At 34.8% G+C, this 26,194-nt stretch overlaps 1 protein-coding gene across 1 annotated transcript in view; it reads right to left on the reverse strand.

The window, feature by feature from the left end:
- LOC148947655 (uncharacterized) overlaps positions 1 to 26,194 on the reverse strand; it is a 121,981-nt gene that overhangs the window by 18,231 nt on the left and 77,556 nt on the right. Inside the window, exon 4 of the mRNA XM_089096183.1 lies at positions 18,457 to 18,512. Coding sequence (XP_088952309.1) covers positions 18,457 to 18,512 — 56 coding nt within the window. The remainder of the gene's footprint in view (positions 1 to 18,456; positions 18,513 to 26,194) is intronic.

A 26,194-nucleotide genomic window follows, 5' to 3' on the forward strand; every position in this document is an offset into this window, starting at 1 on the left:
TCGTCGATGTTTAGAAAAAACTAAAGCACACTATTTAAAAAACATGTAGTTTTCAATAATACGCGAAATTTTGCGGAAAGTTTTAAGTAAAAGTAATTTTTATATTTTAATAAATTTGGACAGGCAATTTTAAACTCTATAGCTGTGTGTGTTGGGATTTATCACCAACATTATATTATGTTGATTTACAGTAAATAACTTTGGACATAAGCTGAATATTATGTCAAAGTGTTCGATAAAAAGTATTTTTGTTGAATAACTTCTTAATAACATTTACTAAAGGAGGGGCATTATTGTGCATGGTAATAAAAATTCTGCTTTGACCATTGTCTCTTTCACCTCTTTACCGGTAGGCATGTAAATATAATATTTAATGCTGCATTGAAAAGATTTTTACAAGGGGAGGAGTGCTATTACACCCCCCACCTGACCTCACAACACCAATAAACAAGGCGTAGCACAAATTTTTCCCTGGAATCAGAAGGGATTAGATATAAATTTCTACCTACCCCTCCCCTTCCCTAAAGCTTACTCTACATTCATCATAAGAATCAACGAGAGTTAGAATATTTGCGCATTAAAAACCACTCTTTGAGGTAAGTAGAAAGGGGGGTAAAGGTCGTGACAGGGCTCCTTATATGGGCATAGCCTCCCTAGGGAGAACACGTGGTTAATGGGGTTTGTTGTTTTGGGCAAGTGCATGCTCGACGCGAATGTTATGAGTTTCCAGGAATTTGGAACACCTGTGCTGTCGACCTCAATTCCCCTATCGTGAATCAATAATTCCCCTTAGAAACAACAAATTAATTCCACTTTCTTGACAGATCAATCAACCAATTACATCATCTGTCAGACTTTAAAAATTTTCGCATAGAAACAATTCTCCAGGAATAGATCCAAGTCATTAATGTCTTTGCATCGGAAACAACTCTACTGGTCGAACTCCAAAAGATATTAATAACCAAACGCCATGGAAAAAATTCTCAAAGAAACATCTTAGCGATGAATTGTTTTAGCGTGGGAATCAGGTTTCTTAGTAATTTGAAATGTTTCAGCGCAGAGATGCCAAAAACAAAGGGAACACGCTGAAATTACGTTTAGGGATTATTTGGGCGAAACCGTTTTAGACAGGTTATGGAATTATTTCGGCGAAACAGTTAGAGACATTTTAAAAGATGATTTAAAAGATGATTTTAGAAGAGGATTTGAGGGTGAAACTCTATGGTCGTTATAATACACAAGTTCCATTTGAACAGTGTTGTGAGGTTCCCCTACCACAACCCCAAAGGGTTCCGATCCCCCCACCCCAACCCCGAAGGAAGCCACCGGTCCTCAAAGGTTCTCCGGATTCCCAAAGGGCCCCCGGCGCCCCCAAGGCTCCTGAGCCTCCATTTTAACACTTTTTAAGGCTTTATTATATCTTTTCAGAACAAATTATTATTTTAGGGAATTATTTCGGCGAAACAGTTAGAGACATTTTAAAAGATGATTTTTGAAGAGATTTTAGAAGAGGATTTGAGGGTGAAACTCTAAGGTCGTTATAATACACAAGTTCCATTTGAACAGTGTCGTGAGGTCCTCTACCCCAACCCCAAAGGGTTCCGATTCCCCCACCCCAACCCCGAAGGAAGCACCCGGTCTTCAAAGGCCCCCCCCAAGCTCCCAAAGGACCACCCGGCCCTCAAGGGTCCGACAGACCCTCAAAGGCTCTCCCCGGACCCCGTCTTTCGTTGATGTGTGTTGTCTGAAACTTAGGATTTGGGATATGTAAATTACTATTTCAGACTTTTCTGAGCTAGATTTGTTAGTCTTTCGTTGGTGTGTGTTGTCTGAAACCTATGATTTGGGATGGATGGATTGCAATTTTTGACTTTTCTGAGCTGGATTTCTGAGCCGTTCATAGGTATTTGCTGTCAGAAAATTATGATTTGGGATGCGTAGTTTGCAAGTTGGACTTTTCAGAGCTATGATTCTTAGTCTCTCATAGGCGTTTGTTGTCTGAAACTTCTAGTTTGGGATGAATAGTTTGCTATTTCAGGCTTTTCTGAGCAATGGTTTCCTAGTATTTCGTAGGTGAATGTTGTCTGAAACTTATGATTTGGGATATGTAAATTACTATTTCGGGCTTTTCTAAGCTAGATTTCTTAGTCTTTCGTTGGTGTGTGTTGTCTGAAACTTGTGATTTAGGATGGGTGGATTGCTATTTTTGACTTTTTTGAGCTGGATTTCTTAGCCGTTCATAGGTGTGTGTTGTCTGAAACTTATGATTTGGGAATGGTTAATTTGTTATTTTTGACTTTTCTGAGCTAGGTTTCTTAGCCTTTCATATGTGTGTGCTGTCAGAAAATTATGATTTTGGATTCGTAGTTTGCTTTTTGGACTTTTCAGAGCTAGGATTCTTAGTCCCTCATAGGTGTTTGTTGTCTGAAGCCTATAGTTTGGGATTTGTACTTTGCTATTTCAGGCTTTTCAAAGTAAGATTTCTTAGTCTTTCGTAGCTGTTTGTTGTATGAAGCCTAGGATTTGGTTTGTGTGGTCTGCTATTTTTTTACTTTTTATAGCCAGATTTCTTAGCCTTTCGTAGGTGTGTGTTGTCTGAAACCTATGATTTGGATTGCGTGGATTGCTATTTTTTGACTTTTCTGAGCTGGATTTCATAGCCTTTCGTAGGGATGTGTTGACTGAAACCTATGATTTGGGATGAGTGGTTTGCTTTTTGGACTTTTCAGAGCTGGATTTCTTAGCCGTTCATAGGTGAGTGTTGTCATAAACCTATGATTTGGGATGGTTAATTTGCTATTTTTGACTTTTCTGAGCTAGGTTTCATAGCCTTTCATAGGTGTGTGTTGTCAGAAAATTATGCTTTGGGAATGTTTAATTTGCTATTTCAGGCTTTTCTGAGCTAAGATCTCCTAGTATTTCGTAGGTGAATGTTGTCTGAAACCAATAGTTTGGGATGAGTAGTGTGCTATTTCAGGCTTTTATGAGTTAGGTTTCTTAGCCTTTCGTAGGTGTGTGTTGACTGAAACTTATTATTTGGGATATGTAATTTGCTATTTCCAACTTTTCATAACCAGATTTATTAGTCTTTTGTAGGTGTGTGGTGTCTGAAACCTATGATTTGGGTTGTGTGGGTTGCTATTTTTTGACTTTTCTGAGCTGGATTTCTTAGCCTTTCATAGGTGTGTGTTGACTGAAACCTATGATTTGGGATGGTTAATTTGCTATTTTTGACTTTTCTGAGCTAGATTTTTTAGCCTTTCATAGGTGTGTGCTTTCAGAAAATTATGATTTGGGAGGTGTAGTTTGCTTTTTGGACTTTTCAGAGCTAGGATTCTTAGTCACTCATAGGTGTTTGTTGTCTGAAACTTCGAGTTTGGGATGAGTAGTTGGCTATTTTTGACTTTTCTGAGCTAAGGTTTCTTAGTATTTCGTAGGTGAATGTTGTCTGAAACTTATGATTTGGGATATGTAAATTACTATTTCGGGCTTTTCTGAGTTAGATTTCTTAGTCTTTCATAGTTGAGTGGTGTCTGAAACCTATGATTTGGGATGAATGGTTTGCTTTTTGGACTTTTCTGAGCTGGATTTCTGAGCCTTTTGTAGGTGTGTGTTGACTGAAACCTATGATTTGGGATGTGTAGTTTGCTATTTTTGACTTTTCTGAGCTAGGTTTATTAGCCTTTCATAGGTGTGTTTTGTCAGAAAATTATAATTTGGGATGTGTAGTTTGCTATTTCAGGCTTTTATGAGCTTAGGTTTCCTAGTATTTCGTAGGTGAATGTTGTCTGAAACAAATTGTTTGGGATTAATTGTTTTCTATTTTTGTCTTTTCTGATATTGGTTTCTTAGTCTTTTGTAGGTGTGTGTTGACTGAAACCTATGATGTTCGATGTGTATTTTTATATTTATGACTTGTCTTAGCTTGATTTCTAATACTTTAATTTGTTATTGTTTTATGAAAAATATGATTTTGATGAATGGTTTGATATTTTTGTCTTTTCTGAGCTATATTTATTATACGTTCAAGGGTATGTGTTGTCAGAAAATTAAGATTTGGGATGTGTAGTTTGCTATTTGGACTTTTCAGAGCTATGTTTCTTAGTCCATCATAGGCGTTTGTTGTCTGAAACTTCTAGTTAGGGATGAGTAGTTTGCTATTTCAGGCTTTTCTGAGCTAAGGTTTCTTAGTCTTTCATAGGTGAATGTTGTCTGAAACCTATGATTTGGGATATGTAAATTACTATTTCGGGCTTTTCTAAGCTAGATTTCTGAGTCTTTCATAGGCATGTGTTGTATGAAACCTATGATTTGGGATGACTAGTTTGCTACTTTTGACTTTTCTGAGCTGGATTCCTTAGCCTTTCATAGGTGTTTGTTGTCTGAAATCTATAGTTTGGGATGACTAGTTTGCTATTTTTGACTTTTCTGAGATAGGTTTCTTAGCCGTTCATAGGTGAGTGTTGTCTGAAACCTATGATTTGGGATATGTAAATTACTATTTTGGGCTTTTCTGAGTAGGATTTCTTAGTCTTTCATATGTATGTGTTGTCTGAAACCTATGATTAGGGATGTGCGGGTTGCTATTTTTTGACTTTTCCGAGCTGGATTTCTTAGCCGTTCATAGGTGAGTGCTGTCTGAATCTTATGATTTGGGATGGTTAATTTGCTATTTCTGGCTTTTATTAGCTAGGTTATTTAGCCTTTCATAGGTGTGTGTTGTCAGAAAATTATGATTTGGGATGTGTAGTATGCTATTTGGACTTTTCAGAGCTAGGATTCTTAGTCCATCATAGGTGTTTGTTGTCTAAAACCAATAGTTTGGGATGAGTAGTTTGCTATTTCAGGCTTTTCTGAGCTAGATTTCTTAGCCTTTCATTGGTGTGTGCTTTTAGAAAATTATGATTTGGGATATGTAAATTACTATTTCGGACTTTTCTGAGTTGGACACTTCTAAAATTTTCAGTAGAAGATAGGAAAAGTTATACTATGATTGTGATTATTTTCCATGAGGATCAAAAGTTTCACTTTAATTCTAAATTTTCTTATATTCAATTCCGACCTTTCTCAAAGAGATGAAAAAAATTAAAGTTCTGTTCCAAATATTTTCCCTGACGAACAAAAGTTCAACTTCAATTCTGAATTTTCTCAATTAAAATGAAATAAGTTACTGATCAAATCTATTTTCCAAAAATAATATAAAAATTGCCACTTCAATTCAGATTTTTTTTTCTCAATGAGATGAAGAAATTTAAAGTTCTGTTCCAAATTCTTCATAGAAGGTAGGAAAAGTTATACTTTGATCGTGAATATTCGAGTTTTATTCTGAATTTTACCAAAGAACACAATTCAATTCTAATTTCCACAATAAAAAATTTAAAGTTCAATTCTAAATTTTTCGGTGGAAGATAGAAAAAGTAATACCATACGTGTGAATATTCTCCTGGAAGATAAAAAGTTCTAGTTCAATTTAAAATTTTATCAACGAAGTGAAGTATAATTCAAGTTCTCTTCTGAATTTTACCAAAGAACACGATTCAATTCTAATTCCACCAGAGAAAATAAAAATCTTCCACTTCAGTTCCTTATTTCACAAAGACATAAAGAAATTTAAAGTTCAATTCTAAATTTTTCGGTGGAAGATAGAAAAAGTAATACCATACTTGTGAATATTTTCATGGAGGATAAAAAGTTCTAGTTCAATTTAAAATTTTCTCAACGAATTGAAGGAAAGTTCAAGTTCTCTTCTGAATTTTCTCAATGAAAAAGAAATTAGTCATTGATCATTTCTATTTTTCCAAATAATATAAAAATTTTACACTTTAGTTCAGATCTGGCTCGAAGAGATTAAAAATTTAAAATACTGTTCCAAATTTTTCAGTGAAGATAAATAAGTTCAAGTTCTCTTCGGAATTTTACCAAAGAACACAATTCAATTCTAATTTCTCCAGAGAAAATAAAAATCTTCCACTTCAGTTCTTTATTTCACAAAGACATAAAGAAATTTAAAGTTCAATTCTAAATTTTTCCGTGGAAGATAGAAAAAGTAATACCATACTTGTGAATATTTTCCCGAAAGATAAAAAGTTCTAGTTCAATTTAAACTTTTCTCAGCGAAATGATAAAAAATTTCAAGTTCTCTTCTGAACTTTACCAAAGAACACACTTCAATTCTAATTTCTCCAGAGAAAACAAAAATCTTCCACTTCAGTTCTTTATTTCACAAAGACATAAAGAAATTTAAAGTTCAATAATAATTATTCGGTGGAAGATAGAAAAAGTAATACCATAATCGTGAATATTTTCACGGAAGATAAAATTTCTAGTTCAATTTAAAATTTTCTCAACGAAGTCAAGGAAAGTTCAAGTTTTCTTCTGAACTTTACCAAAGAACACACTTCAATTCTAATTTCTCCAGAGAAAACAAAAATCTTCCACTTCAGTTCTTTATTTCACAAAGACATAAAGAAATTTAAAGTTCAATTCTAAATTTTTCGGTGAGAGATAGAAGAATTAATACTATACTTGTGATTATTTTCACGGAAGATAAAAAGTTCTAGTTCAATTTAAAATTTTCTCAATGAAGTGAAGAAAAGTTCAAGTTCTCTACTGAATTTTACCAAAGAACACAATTCAATTCTAATTTCTACAGAGAAAATAAAAATCTTCCACTTCAGTTCTTTATTTCACAAAAGACATAAAGAAATTTAAAGTTCAATTCTAAATTTTTCGGTGGAAGATAGAAAAAGTAATATCATACTTGTGAATATTTTCTCGGAAGATAAAAAGTTCTAGTTCAATTTAAAATTTTCTCAACGAAGTGAAGAAAATTTCAAGTTCTCTTCTGAACTTTACCAAAGAACACACTTCAATTCTAATTTCTCCAGAGAAAAAAAAATCTTCCACTTCAGTTTTAAGTTCCCCAAAGAAATAAAGAAATTTAAAGTTCTATTCTAAATTTTTAGACGGAAGATAGAAAAAGTAATACTATGACTGCGATTGTTTTCCATGAAGATCAAAAGTTTCACTATATTTATAATTTTTCTTAAATTCTGTTCTGATTTTTCTCAAAGAGATGAAAAATTTAAAGTTCTGTTCCAAATTTTTCATAGAAGACAGAAAAAGTTATACATTGATTGTGAATATTCAACATGAAGATAAGGAACTCCACTTTAATTCTGAGTTTTCTCGAAGAAGTGCAAAATATTCAAGTTCTCTTCTGAATTTTCTTAAAGAAGAGAAAAAAGTTAACTCAAATCTGAATTTTAACAATGAAAATGAAAAAACCTTCCACTTCAGTTCTTAATTTCTCAAAGACATAAACAATTTAAATTTCAGTTCTAAGTTTTTCAGTAGAAGATAGCAAGAGTTATACTATGATTTTGATTATTTTCCATTGAAGATAAAAAGTTTCCCTCTAATTCTAATATTCTTAAGTTCACTACCGATTTTTTGCAAAGAGATGAAAAATTTAAAGTTCTGTTCCAAATTTTTCATAGAAGATAGAAAAAGTTATACATTCAATTGAATATTCGACAAGAAGATAAGGAGCGTCACTTTTGTTCTGAGTTTTCTCGAAGAAGTGCAAAATGATCAAGTTCTCTTCTGAATTTTCTTAAAGAAGTGAAAAAAGTTAGTTCAATTCTGAATTTTACCAATGAAAATGAAAAAAGCTTCCACTTCAGTTCTTAATTCCTCAAAGACATAAAAAATTCAAAGTTCTCTTATAATTTTTCCAAGAAAATAAAGACTCCACTTCATTTCTGTTTTTTTTTTCTCAAAGGGATGAAAAATTTAAAGTTCTTTTCTAATTTTAAATTAAATTTTTGCTCCTTTGTCTTGTGGATTTACCAATCAAACTTTTAAATTAGAAAATGAGTGACTCGTTCTATTATTTAAGACAATCGTTCAAATTCGTTCATCTAACCTTCAAAACAATAGGTTTGGTTAGGTAAAAATAAATATTAATAAATAAATAGAAACATTTCTACATGTTTAAGTTAGGTTAGGTTAGGTTAACTTATCATGAGTGCTCATGATAAGTTAACCTAACCTTTTCCGGCGAGTATGGTTAGGTTAGGTTAGACCAGATTAAGTTAGGTTAGATTAGGTTAGGTTAGGTTAGCCTACGTCTGCTTCACTTAGGTTAGCTTAGGTTAGGTGAGAGACATGCAAAAAGTTAGGTGTATGATTAGGTTAGGTTAGGTTAGATTAAGTTAGGTTAGGTTAAGTTAGGTTAGGCTAGGTTAGCCTACGTACGCGCGCGACGTAGGCTAACCTAGCCTAACCTAACTTAACCTAACCTAACTTAATCTAACCTAACCTAACCTAATCATACACATAACTTTTTGCATGTCTCTCACCTAGCCTAAGCTAACCTAAGTGAAGCGTACGTAGGCTAACATAACCTAACCTAATCTAACCTAACTTAATCTGGTCTAACCTAACCATACTCGCCGGAAAAGGTTAGGTTAACTTATCACGAGCACTCATGATAAGTTAATCTAACCTAACCTAACTTAAACATGTAGAAATGTTTCTATTTATTTATTAATATTTATTTATACCTAACCAAACCTATTGTTTTGAAGGTTAGATGAACAAATTTGAACGATTGTCTTTAATAATAGAACGAGTCACTCATTTTCTAATTTTAAAATTTGATGGGTAAATTCATAAGACAAAGGAGCTAAAATTTAATTTAAAATTAGAAAAGAACTTTAAATTTTTCATCTCTTTGAGAAAAAAACCAGAACTGAAGTGGAGCCTTTTTATTTTCTTGGAAAAATTATAAGCGAACTTTGAATTTTTTATGTCTTTGAGGAATTAAGAACTGAAGTGGAAGCTTTTTTCATTTTCACTGGTAAAATTCAGAATTAAGCTAACTTTTTTCACTTCTTTAAGAAAATTCAGAAGTGAACTTGAACATTTTGCACTTCTTCGAGAAAACTCAGAATTCAAATGATGATCCTTATCTTCATGTCGAATATTCAAATCAGTATATAACTTTTTCTATCTTCTATGAAAAATTTGGAACATAACTTTAAATTTTTCATCTCTTTGAAAAAAATCGTTAGTGAACTTAACAAAATTAGAATTAATATGAAACTTTTTATCTTCACTGGAAAATAATCGCTATCTGAGTATAACTTTTCATGTCTTCAACGGAAAAATTTAGAACTGAAATATAAATTTTTTATGTCTTTGAGAAATTAAGAATTGAAGTGGAAGGTTTTTTCATTTTCATTGGTAAAATTCTGAATTGAGCTAACTTTTTTCTCTTCTTTAAGAAAATTCAGAAGAGAACTAGAACAATTTGCACTTCTTCGAGAAAAATCAGAATTAAAGTGGAGTTCCATATCTTCATGTTTAATATTCAAAATCAATGTATAACTTTTTCTATCTTCTATGAAAAATTTGGAACAGAACTTTAAATTTTTCATCTCTTTGAGAAAAATCAGAACTGAATTTAAGAAAAATTATAAATATAGTGAAACTTTTGATCTTCATGGAAAACAATCGCAGTCATAGTATTACTTTTTCTATCTTCCATCTAAAAATTTAGAATAGAACATTAAATTTCTTTATTTAATTGTAGAACTTAAAACTGAAGTGGAAGATTTTTATTTTATATGGAGAAATTAGAATTGAAGTGTGTTATTTGGTAAAGTTCAGAAGAGAAATTGAACTTTTCTTCACTTCGTTGAGAAAATTTTAAATTGAACTAGAACTTTTTATCTTACGTGAAAATATTCACAAGTATGATATTACTTTTTCTATCTTCCACTGAAAAATTTAGAATTGAACTTTAAATTTCTTTATGTCTTTTGTGAAATAAAGAACTGAAGTGGAAGATTTTTATTTTCTCTGGAGAAATTAGAATTGGAGCGTGTTCTTTGGTAAAATTTAGAAGAGAGCATAAACTTTTCTTCACTTCGTTGAGAAAATTTTAAATTGAACTAGAACTTTTTATCTTCCGGGAAAATATTCACAAGTATGGTATTGCTTTTTCTATCTTCCACTGAAAAATTTAGAAATGAACTTTAAATTTCTTGGTCTTTGTGAAATAAAGAACTGAAGTGGAAGATTTTTATTTTCTCTGGAGAAATTAGAATTGAATTGTGTTCTTTGGTAAAATTCTGAAGAGAACTTGAACTTTTTTATCTTCAGTGAAAAATTTGGAACAGTATTTTAAATTTTTCATCTCTTCGAGCCAGATCTGAACTAAAGACGAAAATTTTTATATTATTTGGAAAAATAGAAATGATCAATGACTAATTTCTTTTTCATTGAGAAAATTCAGAAGAGAACTTGAACTTTCCTTCACTTGGTTGAGAAAATTTTAAATTGAACTAGAACTTTTTATCTTCCATGAAAATATTCACAAGTATGGTATTACTTCTTCTATTTTCCACCGAAAAATTTAGAATTGAACTTTAAATTTCTTTATGTCTTTGTGAAATAAGGAACTGAAGTGGAAGATTTTTATTTTCTCTGGTTAAATTAGAATTGAATTGTGTTCTTTAGCAAAATTCAGAAGAGAACTTGAATTTTTCTTCACTTCGTTGAGAAAATTTTAAATTGAACTAGAACTTTTTATCTTCCGGGAAAATATTCACAAGTATGGTATTACTTTTTCTATCTTCCACCGAAAAATTTAGAATTGAAATTTAAATTTTTTACTGTGGAAATTAGAATTGAATTGTGTTCTTTGGTAAAATTCAGAATAGAACTCGAATATTCACGATCAAAGTATAACTTTGTATAACTGTATAACAAAGTATAACTCCTACCTTCTATGAAAAATTTGGAACAGAACTTTAAATTTCTTCATCTCTTTGAGAAAAAAGTCTGAACTGAAGTGGAAATTTTTATATTATTTTGGGAAAATAGATTTGATCAATAACTTATTTCATTTTCATTGAGAAAATTCAGAATCGAAGTTGACCTTTTCTTCTTCCGGGAAAATATTTGGAACAGAACTTTAATTTTTTTCATCTCTTTGAGAAAGGTCGGAATTGAATTTAAGAAAATTTAAAATTAAAGTGTAACTTTTTATCTTCATGGAAAATAATCACAATCGTAGTATAAATTTTCCTATCTTTCACTGACAATATTACAAGTATCCTACTCGGAAAAGCCCTAAAGAGGATTTTACACATCTGAAATCATGATTTCCTGAAGAGATAAAACAATGCCAGCCTAAAAAAACTAACTTCTAAAATCCAGAAACAGCGAACTCCATAACCAGAAATCATGATTTCCGTACAGCACACACCTATCGAGTACTGAGACTTCTAGCTCTGAAAAGACCAAATAGTAAACTACACATCCCAAATCATAATTTTCTGACAACACACACCTATGAAAGGCTAAGAAACCTAGCTAATAAAAGCCGGAAACAGCAAATTAATCATCCCAAATCATAATTTTCAGACAGCACTCACCTATTAACGGCTAAGAAATCAAGATCTGAAAAGTAAAAAAATAGCAACCAACCCAACCCAAATCATAGGTTTCAGACAACACACAAATATAAAAGACTAAGAAATCATACTCAGAAATGTCTAAATGAGTAATTTACATATCCCGAATCATAGGTTTCAGACAAAACACTTCTATGAACAGCAATGGAACCTAACTCTAAAAAGTCAAAAATAGCAAACAACTCATCCCAAAATATTGATTTTAGATAACAAACACCAATGAAAGGCTAAGGAATCCAGCTCAGAAAAGTCAAAAGTAGCAATCCACTCATCCCAAATCATAGGTTTCAGACAACACACGCCAACGAAAGACTAAGAAATCTAGCTTAGAAAAGCCCGAAATAGTAATTTACATATCCCAAATCATAGGTTTCAGACAACATTCACCTATGAAAGACTAAGAAACCTTAGCTCAGAAAAGCCTGAAATAGCATACTACTCATCCCAAACTAGAAGTTTCAGACAACAAACGCCTATGATGGACTAAGAATCCTAGCTCTGAAAAGTTCAAATAGCAAACTACACATCCCAAATCTTAATTTTCTGACAACACATACCTATGAAAGGCTAAGAAATCTAGCTCAGAAAAGACAAAATAGCAAACCACTCATCCCAATCAAAGGTTTCAGTCAACACACACCTATGAAAGGCTAATAAATCAAGCTCAAAAAAGTCATAAATAGCAAACTACATATCCCAAATCATAGGTTTCAGTCAACACACACCAACGAAAGTCTTAGAAACCTAGCTCAGAAAAGACAAAAATAGCAAACTACACAACCCAAAATATTGGTTTCTCACAACATACAACTCAGAAATTCTAGAAAACCTTAGCTCAGACAATCCTTAAATAGAAACTATACATCCCAAATCATATTTTTCTTACAACACATACCTATGAAAGGCTTAAAAACCTAGCTCAGTAAATTAAAAAATAGCAAACTACAAATCCCAAATCATAGGTTTCAGTCAACACACACCTACGAAAGGCTCAGAAATCCAGCTCAGAAAAGTCCAAAAAGCAAACCACTCATCCCAAATCATAGGTTTCAGACACCACACACCTATGAAAGACTAAGAAATCGAACTCAGAAAAGCCCGAAATAGTAATTTACATATCCCAAATCATAAGTTTCAGACAACATTCACCTACGAAATACTAAGAAACCTTAGCTCAGAAAATTCTGAAATAGCAAACTACTCATCCCAAACTCGAAGTTTCAGACAACAAACACCTATGAGTGAATAAGAATCCTAGCTCTGAAAAGTCCAAAAAGCAAACTACACCTCCCAAATAATAATTTTCTGAAAGGACACACCTATGATAGGCTAAGAAATCTAGCTCAGAAAAGTCAAAACTAGCAAATTAACCATCCCAAATCATAGGTTTCAGTCAACGCACACCTACGAAAGGCTAAGAAACCCAGCTCATAAAAGTCAAAAAATAGCAAGCCACCCAACCCAAATCATAGGTTTCAGACATCACACAACTACTAAATACTAAGAAATCTTGTTATGTAAAGTTTTAAATAGCAAATTAAATATCCCAAATCATAAGTTTCAGTCAACACACACCTACGAAATGCTAAGAAACCTAGCTCATAAAAGCCTGAAATAGCAAACTACTCATCCCAAACTATTGGTTTCAGACAACATTTACCTACGAAATACTAGGAAACCTTAGCTCAGAAAAGCCTCAAATAGCAAACTACACATCCCAAATCATAATTTTCTGACAACACACACCTATGAAAGGCTAAGAAACCTAGCTCAGAAAAGTCAAAAATAGCAAATTAACCATCCCAAATCATAGGTTTCAGACAACACTCACCTATGAACGGCTAAGAAATCCAGCTCTGAAAAGTCAAAAAAGCAAACCACTCATCCCAAATCATAGGTTTCAGTCAACACATCCCTACGAAAGGCTATGAAATCAAGCTCAGAAAAGTCAAAAATATCAATCCACACAATCTAAATCATAGGTTTCAGAAAACACACACCTAAGAAAGACTAAGAAATCTGGATATGAAAAGTAAAAAAATAGCAACCCACACAATCCAAATCATAGGTTTCAGACAACACACACCTACAAAATACTATGAAATCTGGCTATGAAAAGCCTGAAATAGCACAATACTCATCCCAAACTATAGGCTTCAGACAACAAACACCTATGAGGGACTAAGAATCCTAGCTCTGAAAAGTCCAAAAAGCAAACTACAAATCCCAAATCATAATTTTCTGACAGCACACACATATGAAAGGCTAAGAAACCTAGCTCAGAAAAGTCAAAAATAGCAAATTAACCATTCCCAAATCATAAGTTTCAGACAACACTCACCTATGAACGGCTAAGAAATCCAGTTCTGAAAAGTCCAAAAAGCAAACCATTCATCCCAAATCATAGGTTTCAGTCAACACATCCCTACGAAAGGCTAAGAAATACAGCTCAGAAAAGTCAAAAAATAGCAATCCACACACTCCAAATCATAGGTTTCAGACAACACACACCTACGAAAGACTAAGAAATCTGGATATTAAAAGTAAAAAAAAATAGCAACCCCCACAATCTAAATCATAGGTTTCAGACAATACACTCCTGAGGAATACAAAGAAATCTGACTATGAAAAGCCTAAAATATCAACTACTCATCCCAAACTATAGGCTTCAGACAACAAACACCTATGAGGGACTAAGAATCCTAGCTCTGAAAAGTCCAAAAAGCAAACTACGAATCCCAAATCATAATTTTCTTACAGCAAACACATATGAAAGGCTAAGAAACCTAGCTCAGAAAAGTCAAAAATAGCAAATTAACCATTCCCAAATCATAAGTTTCAGACAACACACACCTATGAACGGCTAAGAAATCCAGCTCAGAAAAGTCAAAAATAGCAATCCACCCATCCCAAATCATTGGTTTCAGACAACACACACCAACGAAAGACTAAGAAATCTAGCTTAGAAAAGCTTGAAATAGTAATTTACATATCCCAAATCATAAGTTTCAGACAACATTCACCTACGAAATACTAGGAAACCATTGCTCAGAAAAGCCTGAAATAGCAAACTATTCATCCCAAACTAGAAGTTTCAGACAACAAACGCCTATGAGAGACTAAGAATCATAGCTCTGAAAAGTCCAACTTGCAAACTACGCATCCCAAATCATAATTTTCTGACAGCACATACCTATGAACGGCTCAGAAATCCAGCTCAGAAAAGTCAAAAATTGCAATCCATCCATCCCAAATCATAGGTTTCAGGCAACACACACCAACGAAAGACTAAGAAATCCAGCTCAGAAAAGTCCGAAATAGTAATTTACATATCCCAACTCATAAGTTTCAGACAACATTCACCTACGAAATACTAAGAAACCTTAGCTCTGAAAAGTCATAAAAAGCCAACTACTCATCCCAAACTCGAAGTTTCAGACAACAAACACCTATGAGTGACTAAGAATCCTAGCTCTGAAAAGTCCAAAAAGCAAACTACACCTCCTAAATCATAATTTTCTGAAAGGACACACCTATGAAAGGCTAAGAAATCTAGCTCAGAAAAGTCAAAAATAGCAAATTAACCATCCCAAATCATAGGTTTCAGTCAACACACACCTACGAAAGGCAAAGAAAACCAGCTCAGAAAAGTCAAAAAATAGCAACCCACACATCCCAAATCATAAGTTTCAGACAACACACACCTACGAAAGACTAAGAAATCTGGTTATGAAAAGTCGGAAATAGCAAATTACATATCCCAAATCATAAGTTTCAGTCAACACACACCTACGAAAGGCTAAGAAACCTAGCTCATAAAAGCCTGAAATAGCACACTACTCATCCCAAACGATTGGTTTCAGACAACATTCACCTATGAAATACTAGGAAACCTTAGCTCAGAAAAGCCTGAAATAGCAAACTAAACATTCCCAAATCATAATTTTCTGACAACACACACCTATGAAAGGCTAAGAAACCTAGCTCAGAAAAGTCAAAAATAGCAAATTAAACATCCCAAATCATAGGTTTCAGACAACACTCACCTATGAACGTCTAAAAAATCCAGCTCTGAAAAGTCCAAAAAGCAAACCACTCATCCCAAATCATAGGTTTCAGTCAACACATCCCTACGAAAGGCTATGAAATCCAGCTCAGAAAAAGTCAAAAAATAGCAATCCACCCAATCCAAATCATAGGTTTCAGACAACACACACCTACGAAAGACTAAGAAATCTGGCTATGAAAAGTCAAAAAATAGCAACCCACACAATCCAAATCATAGGTTTCAGACAACACACACCTACGAAATAATAAGAAATCTGGCTATGAAAAGCCTGAAATAGCAAACTACTCATCCCAAACTATAGGTTTCAGACAACAAACACCTATGAGGGACTAAGAATCCTAGCTCTGAAAAGTCCAAAAAGCAAACTACGAATCCAAAATCATAATTTTCTGACAGCACACACATATGAAAGGCTAAGAAACCTAGCTCAGAAAAGTCAAAAATAGCAAATTAACCATCCCAAATCATAAATTTCAGACAACACACACCTATGAACGGCTAAGAAATCCAGCTAAAAAAAGTCAAAAATAGGAATCCACCCATCCCAAATCATAGGTTTCAGACAACATAAACCAACGAAATACTAAGAAATCTAGCTCAGAAAAGCCCGAAATAGTAATTTACATATCCCAAATCATAAGTTTCAGACAACATTCACCTACGAAATATTAGGAAACCATAGCTCAGAAAAGCCTGAAATAGCAAACTATTCATCCCAAACTAGAAGTTTCAGACAACAAACGCCTATGAGAGACTAAGAATCATAGCTCTGAAAAGTCCAACTTGCAAACTACGCATCCCAAATCATAATTTTCTGACAGCAAATACCTATGAACGGCTCAGAAATCCAGCTCAGAAAAGTCAAAAATTGCAATCCATCCATCCCAAATCATAGGTTTCAGGCAACACACCAACGAAAAACTAAGAAATCTAGCTCAGAAAAGTCCAAAATAGTAATTTACATATCCCAAATCCTAAGTTTCAGACAACACACATCAACGAAAGACGGGGTCCGGGGAGAGCCTTTGAGGGTCTGTCGGACCCTTGCGGGCCGGGTGGTCCTTTGGGAGCTTGGGGGGGGACCTTTGAGGACCGGGTGCTTCCTTTGGGGTTGGGGTGGGGGGACCGGAACCCTTTGGGGTTTGTGTAGAGGACCTCACGACACTGTTCAAATGGAACTTGTGTATTATAACGACCACAGAGTTTCATCCTCAAATCCTCTTCTAAAATCTCTTCAAAAATCATCTTTTAAAACGTCTCTAACTGTTTCGCCGAAATAATTCCCTAAAATAATAATTTGTTCTGAAAAGATATAATGAAGTCTTAAAAAAGTATTAAAATGGTGGCTCAGGAGCCTTTGGGGCACCGGGGGCCCTTTGGGAATCCGGAGAACCTTTGAGGACCGGTGGCTTCCTTCGGGTTGGGGTGGGGGGATCGGAACCCTTTGGGGTTGTGGTAGGGGAACCTCACAACACTGTTCAAATGGAACTTGTGTATTATAACGACCATAGAGTTTCACCCTCAAATCCTCTTCTAAAATCATCTTTTAAATCATCTTTTAAAATGTCTCTAACTGTTTCGCCGAAATAATTCCATAACCTGTCTAAAACGGTTTCGCCCAAATAATCCCTAAACGTAATTTCAGCGTGTTCCTTTTGTTTTTGGCATCTCTGCGCTGACACATTTCAAATTACTTAGAAACCTGATTCCCACGCTAAAACAATTCATCGCTAAGATGTTTCTTTGAGAATTGTTTCCATGGCGTTTGGTTATTAATATCTTTTTGAGTTCGACCAGTAGAGTTGTTTCCGATGCAAAGACATTAATGACTTGGATCTATTCCTGGAGAATTGTTTCTAGGCGAAAATTTTTAAAGTCTGACAGATGATGTCATTGGTTGATTGATCTGTCAAGAAAGGGGAATTAACTTGTTGTTTCTAAGGGGAATTATTGGTTCACGATAGGGGAATTGAGGTCGACAGCACAGGTGTTCCAAATTCCTGGAAACTCATAACATTCGCCTCGAGCATGCACTTGCCCAAAACAACAAACCCCATTAACCACGTGTTCTCCCTAGGGAGGCTATGCCCATATAAGGAGCCCTGTCATGACCTTTACCCCCCCCTTTCTACTGAGGTATCCATCCCCCCTCTCTCAAAATTCTCCGCCGCTCCTTTTCTATAATGCTGATGCGTAAATACATATCACCGTAAATAATTTTATGAAATAGGAAGTAAATCAGTTTGATTAAATGAAGCTTTAAAATGAACTTCAGAAACATTTGTTTGCAATAAGAAGGAAGACTGCTACATAATTATGCGCTCATAAATGCATTTCACGAAAAATTGAGTGAATCAACTTAGTTAAATCAAGCATTAAGGATAAATGTCCATATTAACCATTTATCTTGCATCTAATGGTGAATCTAATGGTGTGATTTTCATTAAGATCCCTTACCTTCTTTGAGGGTGATCCCTCCCTTTTTTCTTTAAATAAAGCAAATTTCCCCAGGCTTTTACTTTTTTATGGGTAAAAAAAATGACTTTCATATATTTGGAATCAATATAAAAATCCAATGCTTTTGATGTATTAATTTGTATATAAATTCCTGTTATTTAGAGTTCGATTACTGTTAGCCCGAATCACTTCTTACTTACAGTTCATTACCCTTTACGATGGCTAGTAGTGAAACTTAGTAAGATATATATATATATATATATATATATATATATATATATATATATATATATATATATATATATATATATATATATATATATATATTTATAGCAATAGAATTTGTCTACAGAAGTATACAGAAGAAATTCAAGTTACTGTTTTCTCATTAATGCCTAGTAGTTCTTATCGTCTTTTCAGCTTAAAATAAAGTAAGAAACTTACGATTGATTGACAGTACTGATTCAGAGTAAAACCATCAGGAACAGGAGGAAAAACAACTGTAAAAAAGAAAAAAAATACAAAATATAAGGATCAGAACTCTACATTGTGTAGGATGGAGCGGAGAGCGAAAAATTGGCCAATAAGGAGGTCTGAGGCCTAATTCCTCGGAGCTTTTTTCTTCTCTTGTCGAGTTTCCTAAATTGAGGTGAGAGGCCCTGATTTTGCAATAATGACCATTGAAAGACCTGATTGTATAATATTTGTCACTTTGCATAATTTGTGGATGTGAAAAGTAAGAATTTTATCTAAAATTCGAAGGTAAGAACATTAAAATTGTTTAAAATTAGGGATTTCACCGTTGTTAAAAATATGAAGAGAAAGTAAATTACGAAATTACATGCAGGACTTATCATTGGGAATGGGGGATGGTGTTTGATCCTGGGTGTGTCTGAAAAGACTAAGGGTATTGAAGTGAAATTTTGGGGAATGTCGAGGGGTTGAGTTGCAACAAAAGACACTTTTGTATCGAGGCTATAAAAAAAACGTATCTGTAATTTCTTAGGAGCGGGTAAGGGTGTTAACTTGAGACTATCAGGAACACTGCTACTGCAACTACTACTGTAACCACTTGCGACTGCTACTGCGACTACTTGCGACTGCCAATAAGATTAGTCGCAACAGAGACTACTTGCAACTATGACCATTTACAATTTCTTCTATGACCACCTGTGACTGCGACTACGATTACTTGCGACTTTGACTGTATCTACTTGTGACTGCGACAGTAGTGAAAGCCTATTCGATTCTAAGGTAAGTCCATATTTGGATGACAACTGGACTCTAGGCAGAACAACATCTCTATAATCTGAAAATAGGTCTAAGAATAGCGTATGAAGATAACAAGACTCCAAATAAGGAGGATTAAAAATAACCAAGAGGCCCTAACAACCGCTTATAGCAACCACAACTAATACAAGGAAGGATTTTCAGTACAGTTTATAAGATAAGATAAGATAACGTGTATTGCAAGCCAAAATGTGGCCATGTACACAAATAACATACAAGATTAACAAATTACAGCACTCGTCACAATAACAAAAAAAAAATAATAAAAACTACTCTCTCCTTTTTGCAAAATACTCATCAAGATATATCTTCCCAGTAGACAAATAAATTGTGACGAAAAACTTTTCAAGGCATCAGGAAGCAGCACTCCATCATTCCCAAATAAATTTTCCCTTACCCCCAAAAGACCTCGACAACGACTCAGACAATGCTCCAAATTCTCCTACTCTTCTTGGTAAAGAGGGCAAGCAAACCTGCCGTCCGGGACACTTTTCCTCCTCTCAAAAACTTTCAATCTCGAACAAATCAGAAGGCAATTAGATCGTAGCTGCATCCAATATGTAAGGTATCTAGACGGTAAATTTAACTTAAAGTAAAACTCCTGACCATATATTATATTAACCTCATTATAATACCTTAAAGTTTCCAAATTCTTAATCTCCTCACCCCATTTCTGTATCGTTTGGTCCTCCAGCACCCGCTTAATTTCCTTGTCCAACTGTAATTGTTGACTAGTTGGTCCAAGGCCGTCATTCCATGCGAAAGAAAAACCTGTCTTATCCAATACCTCTTTAACTTTAAAAGGCCAAGATCTTTTCCTATGTAGCTGAAGTAACTCATCATATGCAGCCTTCAGTAACCTATCACTGGGTAACTGTACAAGCCTTAGCCAAAATTTTATCCTTTGGACTGTCCTATAACTTTTAAGAGACCACAGTCCAAGGTCTCCTTTAAGAAACTGGGTATGGGTCATTCCATGCAACCCGTACAATCTCTTAAGATAACCTAGCTGAACGCTTTCTAACTGGGCAGCGTTCTCATGTTCCCAGATCTCTGCCCCATAATGGCGAATCGGCATAATCTTCGATAAAAAAAAAACCTCTTATTCATAGACAAATTCTTTATTCCACTAATTTTATTCCTGAAAAGTGAAAATGTTGCAGCTCTTCCCCTATTTAACACTTCTTTAATATGAGAACTCCATCCACTATTACTTTGGAAGATATAACCAAGATACTTTATTTTTTCAACTACTTCTAATTGCTGCCCTCCAAATACAAATATATTATCTATTTTTTCATTCCTTTTACTGAAAACAACCACTTTAGTTTTCATAACGTTCAGCTGTAACTTTTTGATTTGTAAATATTCCTCAATCAAATTCAGTAACATCTGAAGCTCCCTTGCCGACTTCGCCACCAATGCAGTGTCATCCGCAAATAATAACACCGAAAAATTAATTTTTTCCAAGACACAGCTTTGGAGCCCATTTTTCTTCCAGAAACTCCACCATATCATTAAAAACAAACCGAACAGTCTCGGGGACATGGCGCTGCCCTGCTTCACTCCTTTCTCAAGGTCAAATAGCCTGGAAAATCCCGAACCGGCAACCCTGACCATAGAATTAGTCCCAGAATACATACCAACAAATAAAAGAATAAAACTTAAAGGTAGACCTACATCTCTTAAACACTTTACAAGGAGAGCTCTATCTACATTGTAGAATGCCTTTCTTAAGTCTAGAAACGCAACACACAGCTTCTTTCTACCTGATCCATGCTTCTTTATCAGTGCACTGAACACAAATGCTCTATCCGACGTACTATACCCTTTCCTGAAACCCCCCTGCTCCTCTTTAATTACCCCATAACCCTCCAACCATTCCTTCAACCGATTGTCCCAAATTTTTTCTAAAATTTTACTAAGTGCAGGCGCTAATGCTATCAACCTATAGCTATCATGATCACTAGGACTATCTTTCTTAAATAGAGGTACCATAATCGATACTTTCAATAGGGAAGGCCATACACCACTACTTATAATTCTATTAAAAATATTCCTTAAAACTATCAGAAAAACATCAAGGAACCTCTTCAGCATAACTGCTGATGGATCATCTAGTCCTTGCCCTGTGTTTCTCTTCATCTTCTTTGCTCTATTTTTAACTTTTTCGGAGGTTCGATTTTTCACAAACTCATAATCTTTTTCTTTCAGCGGACATTGTAGAGTAGTACCTGAATCATCACTGTCAAGGCCACAAGACTCTCCATATATACTCTCAAGTAAACTAGGCCAAACATCAGCTTCGGGGATTTGTAATTGGCCTTTTCCTTGTCTATTCTCCTGCCTTGTTCCTGACCAAAATTGCTTTGTATCCCCTACCATATAAGCCTTCTCTATCTCTTTCTGTTCCTCTCTAATTTTCTCTCGTTTTTTCCTCCGTTTTAGACTATTATATTCCCTTCTCCTTTCCTTAAACCGTAAAAACAAGCTCTGCCTTTCTTCCTCTACAGAGCAAGCATTTACCAAATCTAATAACTCCTCCAACTCCTTTTTAAAAGAACTACATTCATCATCAAAAAAACTATTTTCCTTTTTATATTTGGTTCCTCTGACAAACTCATAAATCACAAAACCCAAATCTTCCAAAATTTCATCTATATCTCTTGTTTCATAATGCAGACTCTCAACTTTCTCAACTATTTCAGGCCTCAAAAATTCCTCTTTCACCAACTCCAGCTCCTCTTTACTCCATTCACTCTTTAAAACTTCCCTGAAAAACAAAGATCCTTTGTAACCCTCCTAGTAGGACTATCACCTTTTTTATTCCTTGGAACTCCTCTTCCAAGGCAAAGCTTAATGTCAAGTGGTCAGGGCCTACGACCCTAAGAACTTCAACATCAACTGCCAGGGCCACGAGCTCAATACCAACCAAAACATAATCAATTATACTAGGGTTTGTCCCAGAGAGACAGGTAAACTCAACCTCCTCCCCATCCTTCCCAGATCTTCCATTTCCAATCACTAATGCATTGTCTGAACACAGTTCCAGAAGCGTTTTACCCCAACAATTAACCCTTCTTTCAATGTCTTTGCTCCTTCTAGATGTCTTAAATATCAGGTATCAGGTCCGGCGTATCAACAAATGAAACTTGATTAATCTCCTTACATATTCCCGTATAAGCATTAAAGTCCCCCACCACCAAAAAATGATCCTTATCAAAACGTGATCGCAATTGCCTAAGCTCCTCCTCTAATAAATCCCATGTAACTTCTACTACATACGAACTATTCTGGGGGGCAATATACACGGCACCTAAAATCAAACTTTTACCATTAACAAGATGAATCCAAACTCATACAATATTCTCCGATACACTAAAAATTCGAGAATGTTTATGGAAACGACCTTGCTTAATTAACAACAAAATACCTCCATAATATCTCATATTCTTTGCTGGTTTACGCGCCACATTTTCTACCCAGTATCCTTCAAAATAAGGCACTGTATCCTCACTATGCCACGACTCCACAAGAGCAATAATATCAACACCACCTAGGTCCTTCAGTACTTGTTCAACCTTATTTCTCACACCCTGGACATTCCATATGATTACTCGCATGGCCACACTGTCCCTATTCACTTAGAACACGCCGGTCATGTGTCGGCAGGACAAAGGGCGTTTCTGGCTCACCAGGTAAGTATGAAAGTCTATAATATTCTTTTGATGACGCAGCTTTGGTGCTCCTCGACTGACCTCTGTAGTTAGCTCTTCCGCCGCCAGATCTAGAGTCTTTTTTTGCAACATTACGGGCATCAATACGATTTTGATCATCCGGGCTTATGACCTCCCAGACTTTTCGCTTTTCAGTATTTTTCGCAGCTATTGGAGAATTCCGGATAGGACGCGGAGCCCCTTTCGAGAAATTCGGTTTCGGATCACGTATATTAAATTCGATCACCGTCTCAATATCACTCTCGGCTTGACTATCACTCTCAGAGCTTTCAGAAACCACTCAGCCAGCGACGGAAATGTCCGTTTTTTTGCTAGCCGGTTCTCTAGCTAGTTCGACTTCTCTTGTTTCTGCTAACCCGTTTCGAGGAGGCCCCTGTTTGATCACTTCACTGGAGCTGGTGGTTACTTCCTTAACACATTCCAAAGGAAAGTCATAAACAAACACTCTGCCGTCGATGTATAACTTTTCACCCCTAAGCATAGCCAGGTGGTGTTTGGACAAAGCGTACTCTAAGACCGGTTAATGGTTTTTACGGGCTTCCCTTTGCCTGGCACTATAATCAGGGGCAGCCGACAACCCATTCCTCTTCAAAAGGGGATTAGAATTAAGAATTATCCCGCGAAATTCAACAGAGTTCATCTTTAGTAAGACTTGTCCCGCACGCATTCTGAACACGTCTTTGACGTCACAACGGTTCAGATTTAAGTCCGGTACACACTTATTAAGAACCATAATTATTTCTTGCTTCAGCGTATATATAGCAGGATTAATAGGTTTGAAGTTATATAGGACAACATTACATCTTCTCAGTTCTTCATCAAATGCGTCAGCCCGCATAGTAGCTGCTCGTAAATTCTTCCGAAGCATCTCAATTTCTCTTTTCATCTCTTCACAATCTTTGACGTTTTCAGATAGTTTTTGGTTCAAAGAAGAAAACTGGCTTTCAACTGATGTGACCTTCACTAAAACGTCCGGCAATGTCTTTTCAGTAGCCTCAATTAATCGCGGTATCAGATCTAGCTTGAAATTAATTTCCCGTAAAAACTGAGCACTGGCTGTACCCTTAGGCATAGCCTCAGTTAAAGCTATAGTCGCTCCGTTTGAGGTATTCATTTTTCAAAAATTTCAATCCTCCCACACGCTGCTTGCGTATTCCTGCTTCAGTAATCCACATCACGATCAAGAATCATGTATAAATAACAGTCCAGAGATATTATCACAAGAGTCTAAATTCTATTTCGTATTTCACTTGCAAGCAACGCTGAATGAAAACAGATTTTCATTCAGAGAAATGATTCATACTGATTTCCGAAATGTCACATTAAATACCAATTGCTTAGCTAAGTATCTGGTTTCAAGGTTATCCGTATGAAAAATATATAAATAAAAATCCTCTATTACAGATTTAAATTTCAAGACATATACACTGCTTACGTATTTCTGCTTCAGTAATCCAAATCGCGATCAATAATCATATATAAATAACAGTCCAGAGATATTATCACAAGAGTCAAAATTCTATTTCGTATTTCACTTGCAAGCAACGCTCCCCGAGGCGATGTTCATCAGACGAGCGCTGAATGAAAACTGCGAAGGATTTTAAGTACAGTTCATATTAGTAAGAGAATAGAATTCAAAGAGAGAACAGTTTGTTTAAACTCGTTTTTATTTGCAAAGATATATATTTGCAATAATGAGCGGCATGTTTACACTATTAGAAATTGATAGTGGAGCTTGTAGTAGCAGCAATGATACAAAGACAAGAGTACCAAAAATAACAGCAGAAATTACAAGAGGATCTCGACTCTGTCTGAAATGGGATGGTGTCTATGCAAGATACGTGATATCATTGAATAAATTTAAATTGGAGGAACAATTATGCTTCGCAGCGAAAGTTGATATAGTGCACATATTTAGACTTCAAACTGCTTTAAATGCGATAGTGAAACATATTGAGGAAAATAAGTTATATCAGTAATTTTATGCATAATATATATATTATTGTTGTTGTACTTATACACACACAATAAAAATGTTTCGAAATCGAAAATGTTCTTTTTCTTCCCGTTAGATTTTTTTAAAGTAGGTTAGCGAATATTCTTGAAGTAGAAAAAATCCTGGTTATTCTAAAGTCAGCAGTGAGAGTGTTAGGATTGAAATAAAATGAATGAATTTGAGAAAGAGAGAATCATGTTGAATCTTGTGATTATGGGTAAATGTTTGATTCTAGATGATGATTTTCTGGAGTTATCTCTTCAAAAGAAAATATTTTCTCAAAGATCACTTGACAATATAATGAGAAATGATTCGCCATCTTTGGACTACTGTATACAACTTTTATGATGTGACTCAAATGCATTTACTCAATTTATTGATATATTAATTGAAACAAAGCAAAATAATACCGTGGATTTATTTTTGAATATACTGCCTTAGATTCTATCTCGATGAGAGAGAGAAGATCGTGTTCAAACAGGATTTGTAACATCACATAGTTACTCCTCTCTCTCTCTCCCTCCCCCTCTCTCTCTCTCTCTCTCCCTCCCTCTCTCTTTCTCTCTCCCTCCCCCTCTCTCTCTCTACCTCTCTCTCCCTGAATTTATCGATCGTAGATCAGTTTCATTTTAGCTGTGAGAGAATTAACACTCAAATAAATGTGCTATACATGTCCACAATGTATGTATACCATTGGCAGTTGGTCATCATGTGAGAATTGCACAATTATTGATGAGTTTGATGAAAAGTGTAAATTATGCAATCCACGTAAATTACATAGAGGATATGCAATACAAATTAAAGACTGTAATTCTTGTCTTAAAGAGATCTGTGACACTCATCCAAGAGAGCATTTATGCTCCAATTGTCACTATGATAAATGTGATCTTTGGGAGAATACTTATCCTGTTATGATTGGAAAGAACCCTAAACAAGATTTTAGGTTATTTCTAAGAGACTGGAACCGTCGTGTTTTTAAATATTATGGGAGGAAGAATCAGGACTACGATTCAACTATTGGGGTAACAGCACATTTTGGTTCCTACGTCATCGTTGTGAAGACACTGGTTATTATGAATATAGTCCTACTGATTTTTATTTAGCTGTTTCAGAATGTGATTCACCGTTTGATAACACTGTATGTAATATTGCTTCAAAT

Source organism: Artemia sp. Qi Xiang Cuo, chromosome 10, assembly GCF_049724085.1.
Source record: "Artemia sp. Qi Xiang Cuo chromosome 10, ASM4972408v1, whole genome shotgun sequence".
Taxonomy (NCBI): domain Eukaryota; kingdom Metazoa; phylum Arthropoda; class Branchiopoda; order Anostraca; family Artemiidae; genus Artemia; species Artemia sp. Qi Xiang Cuo.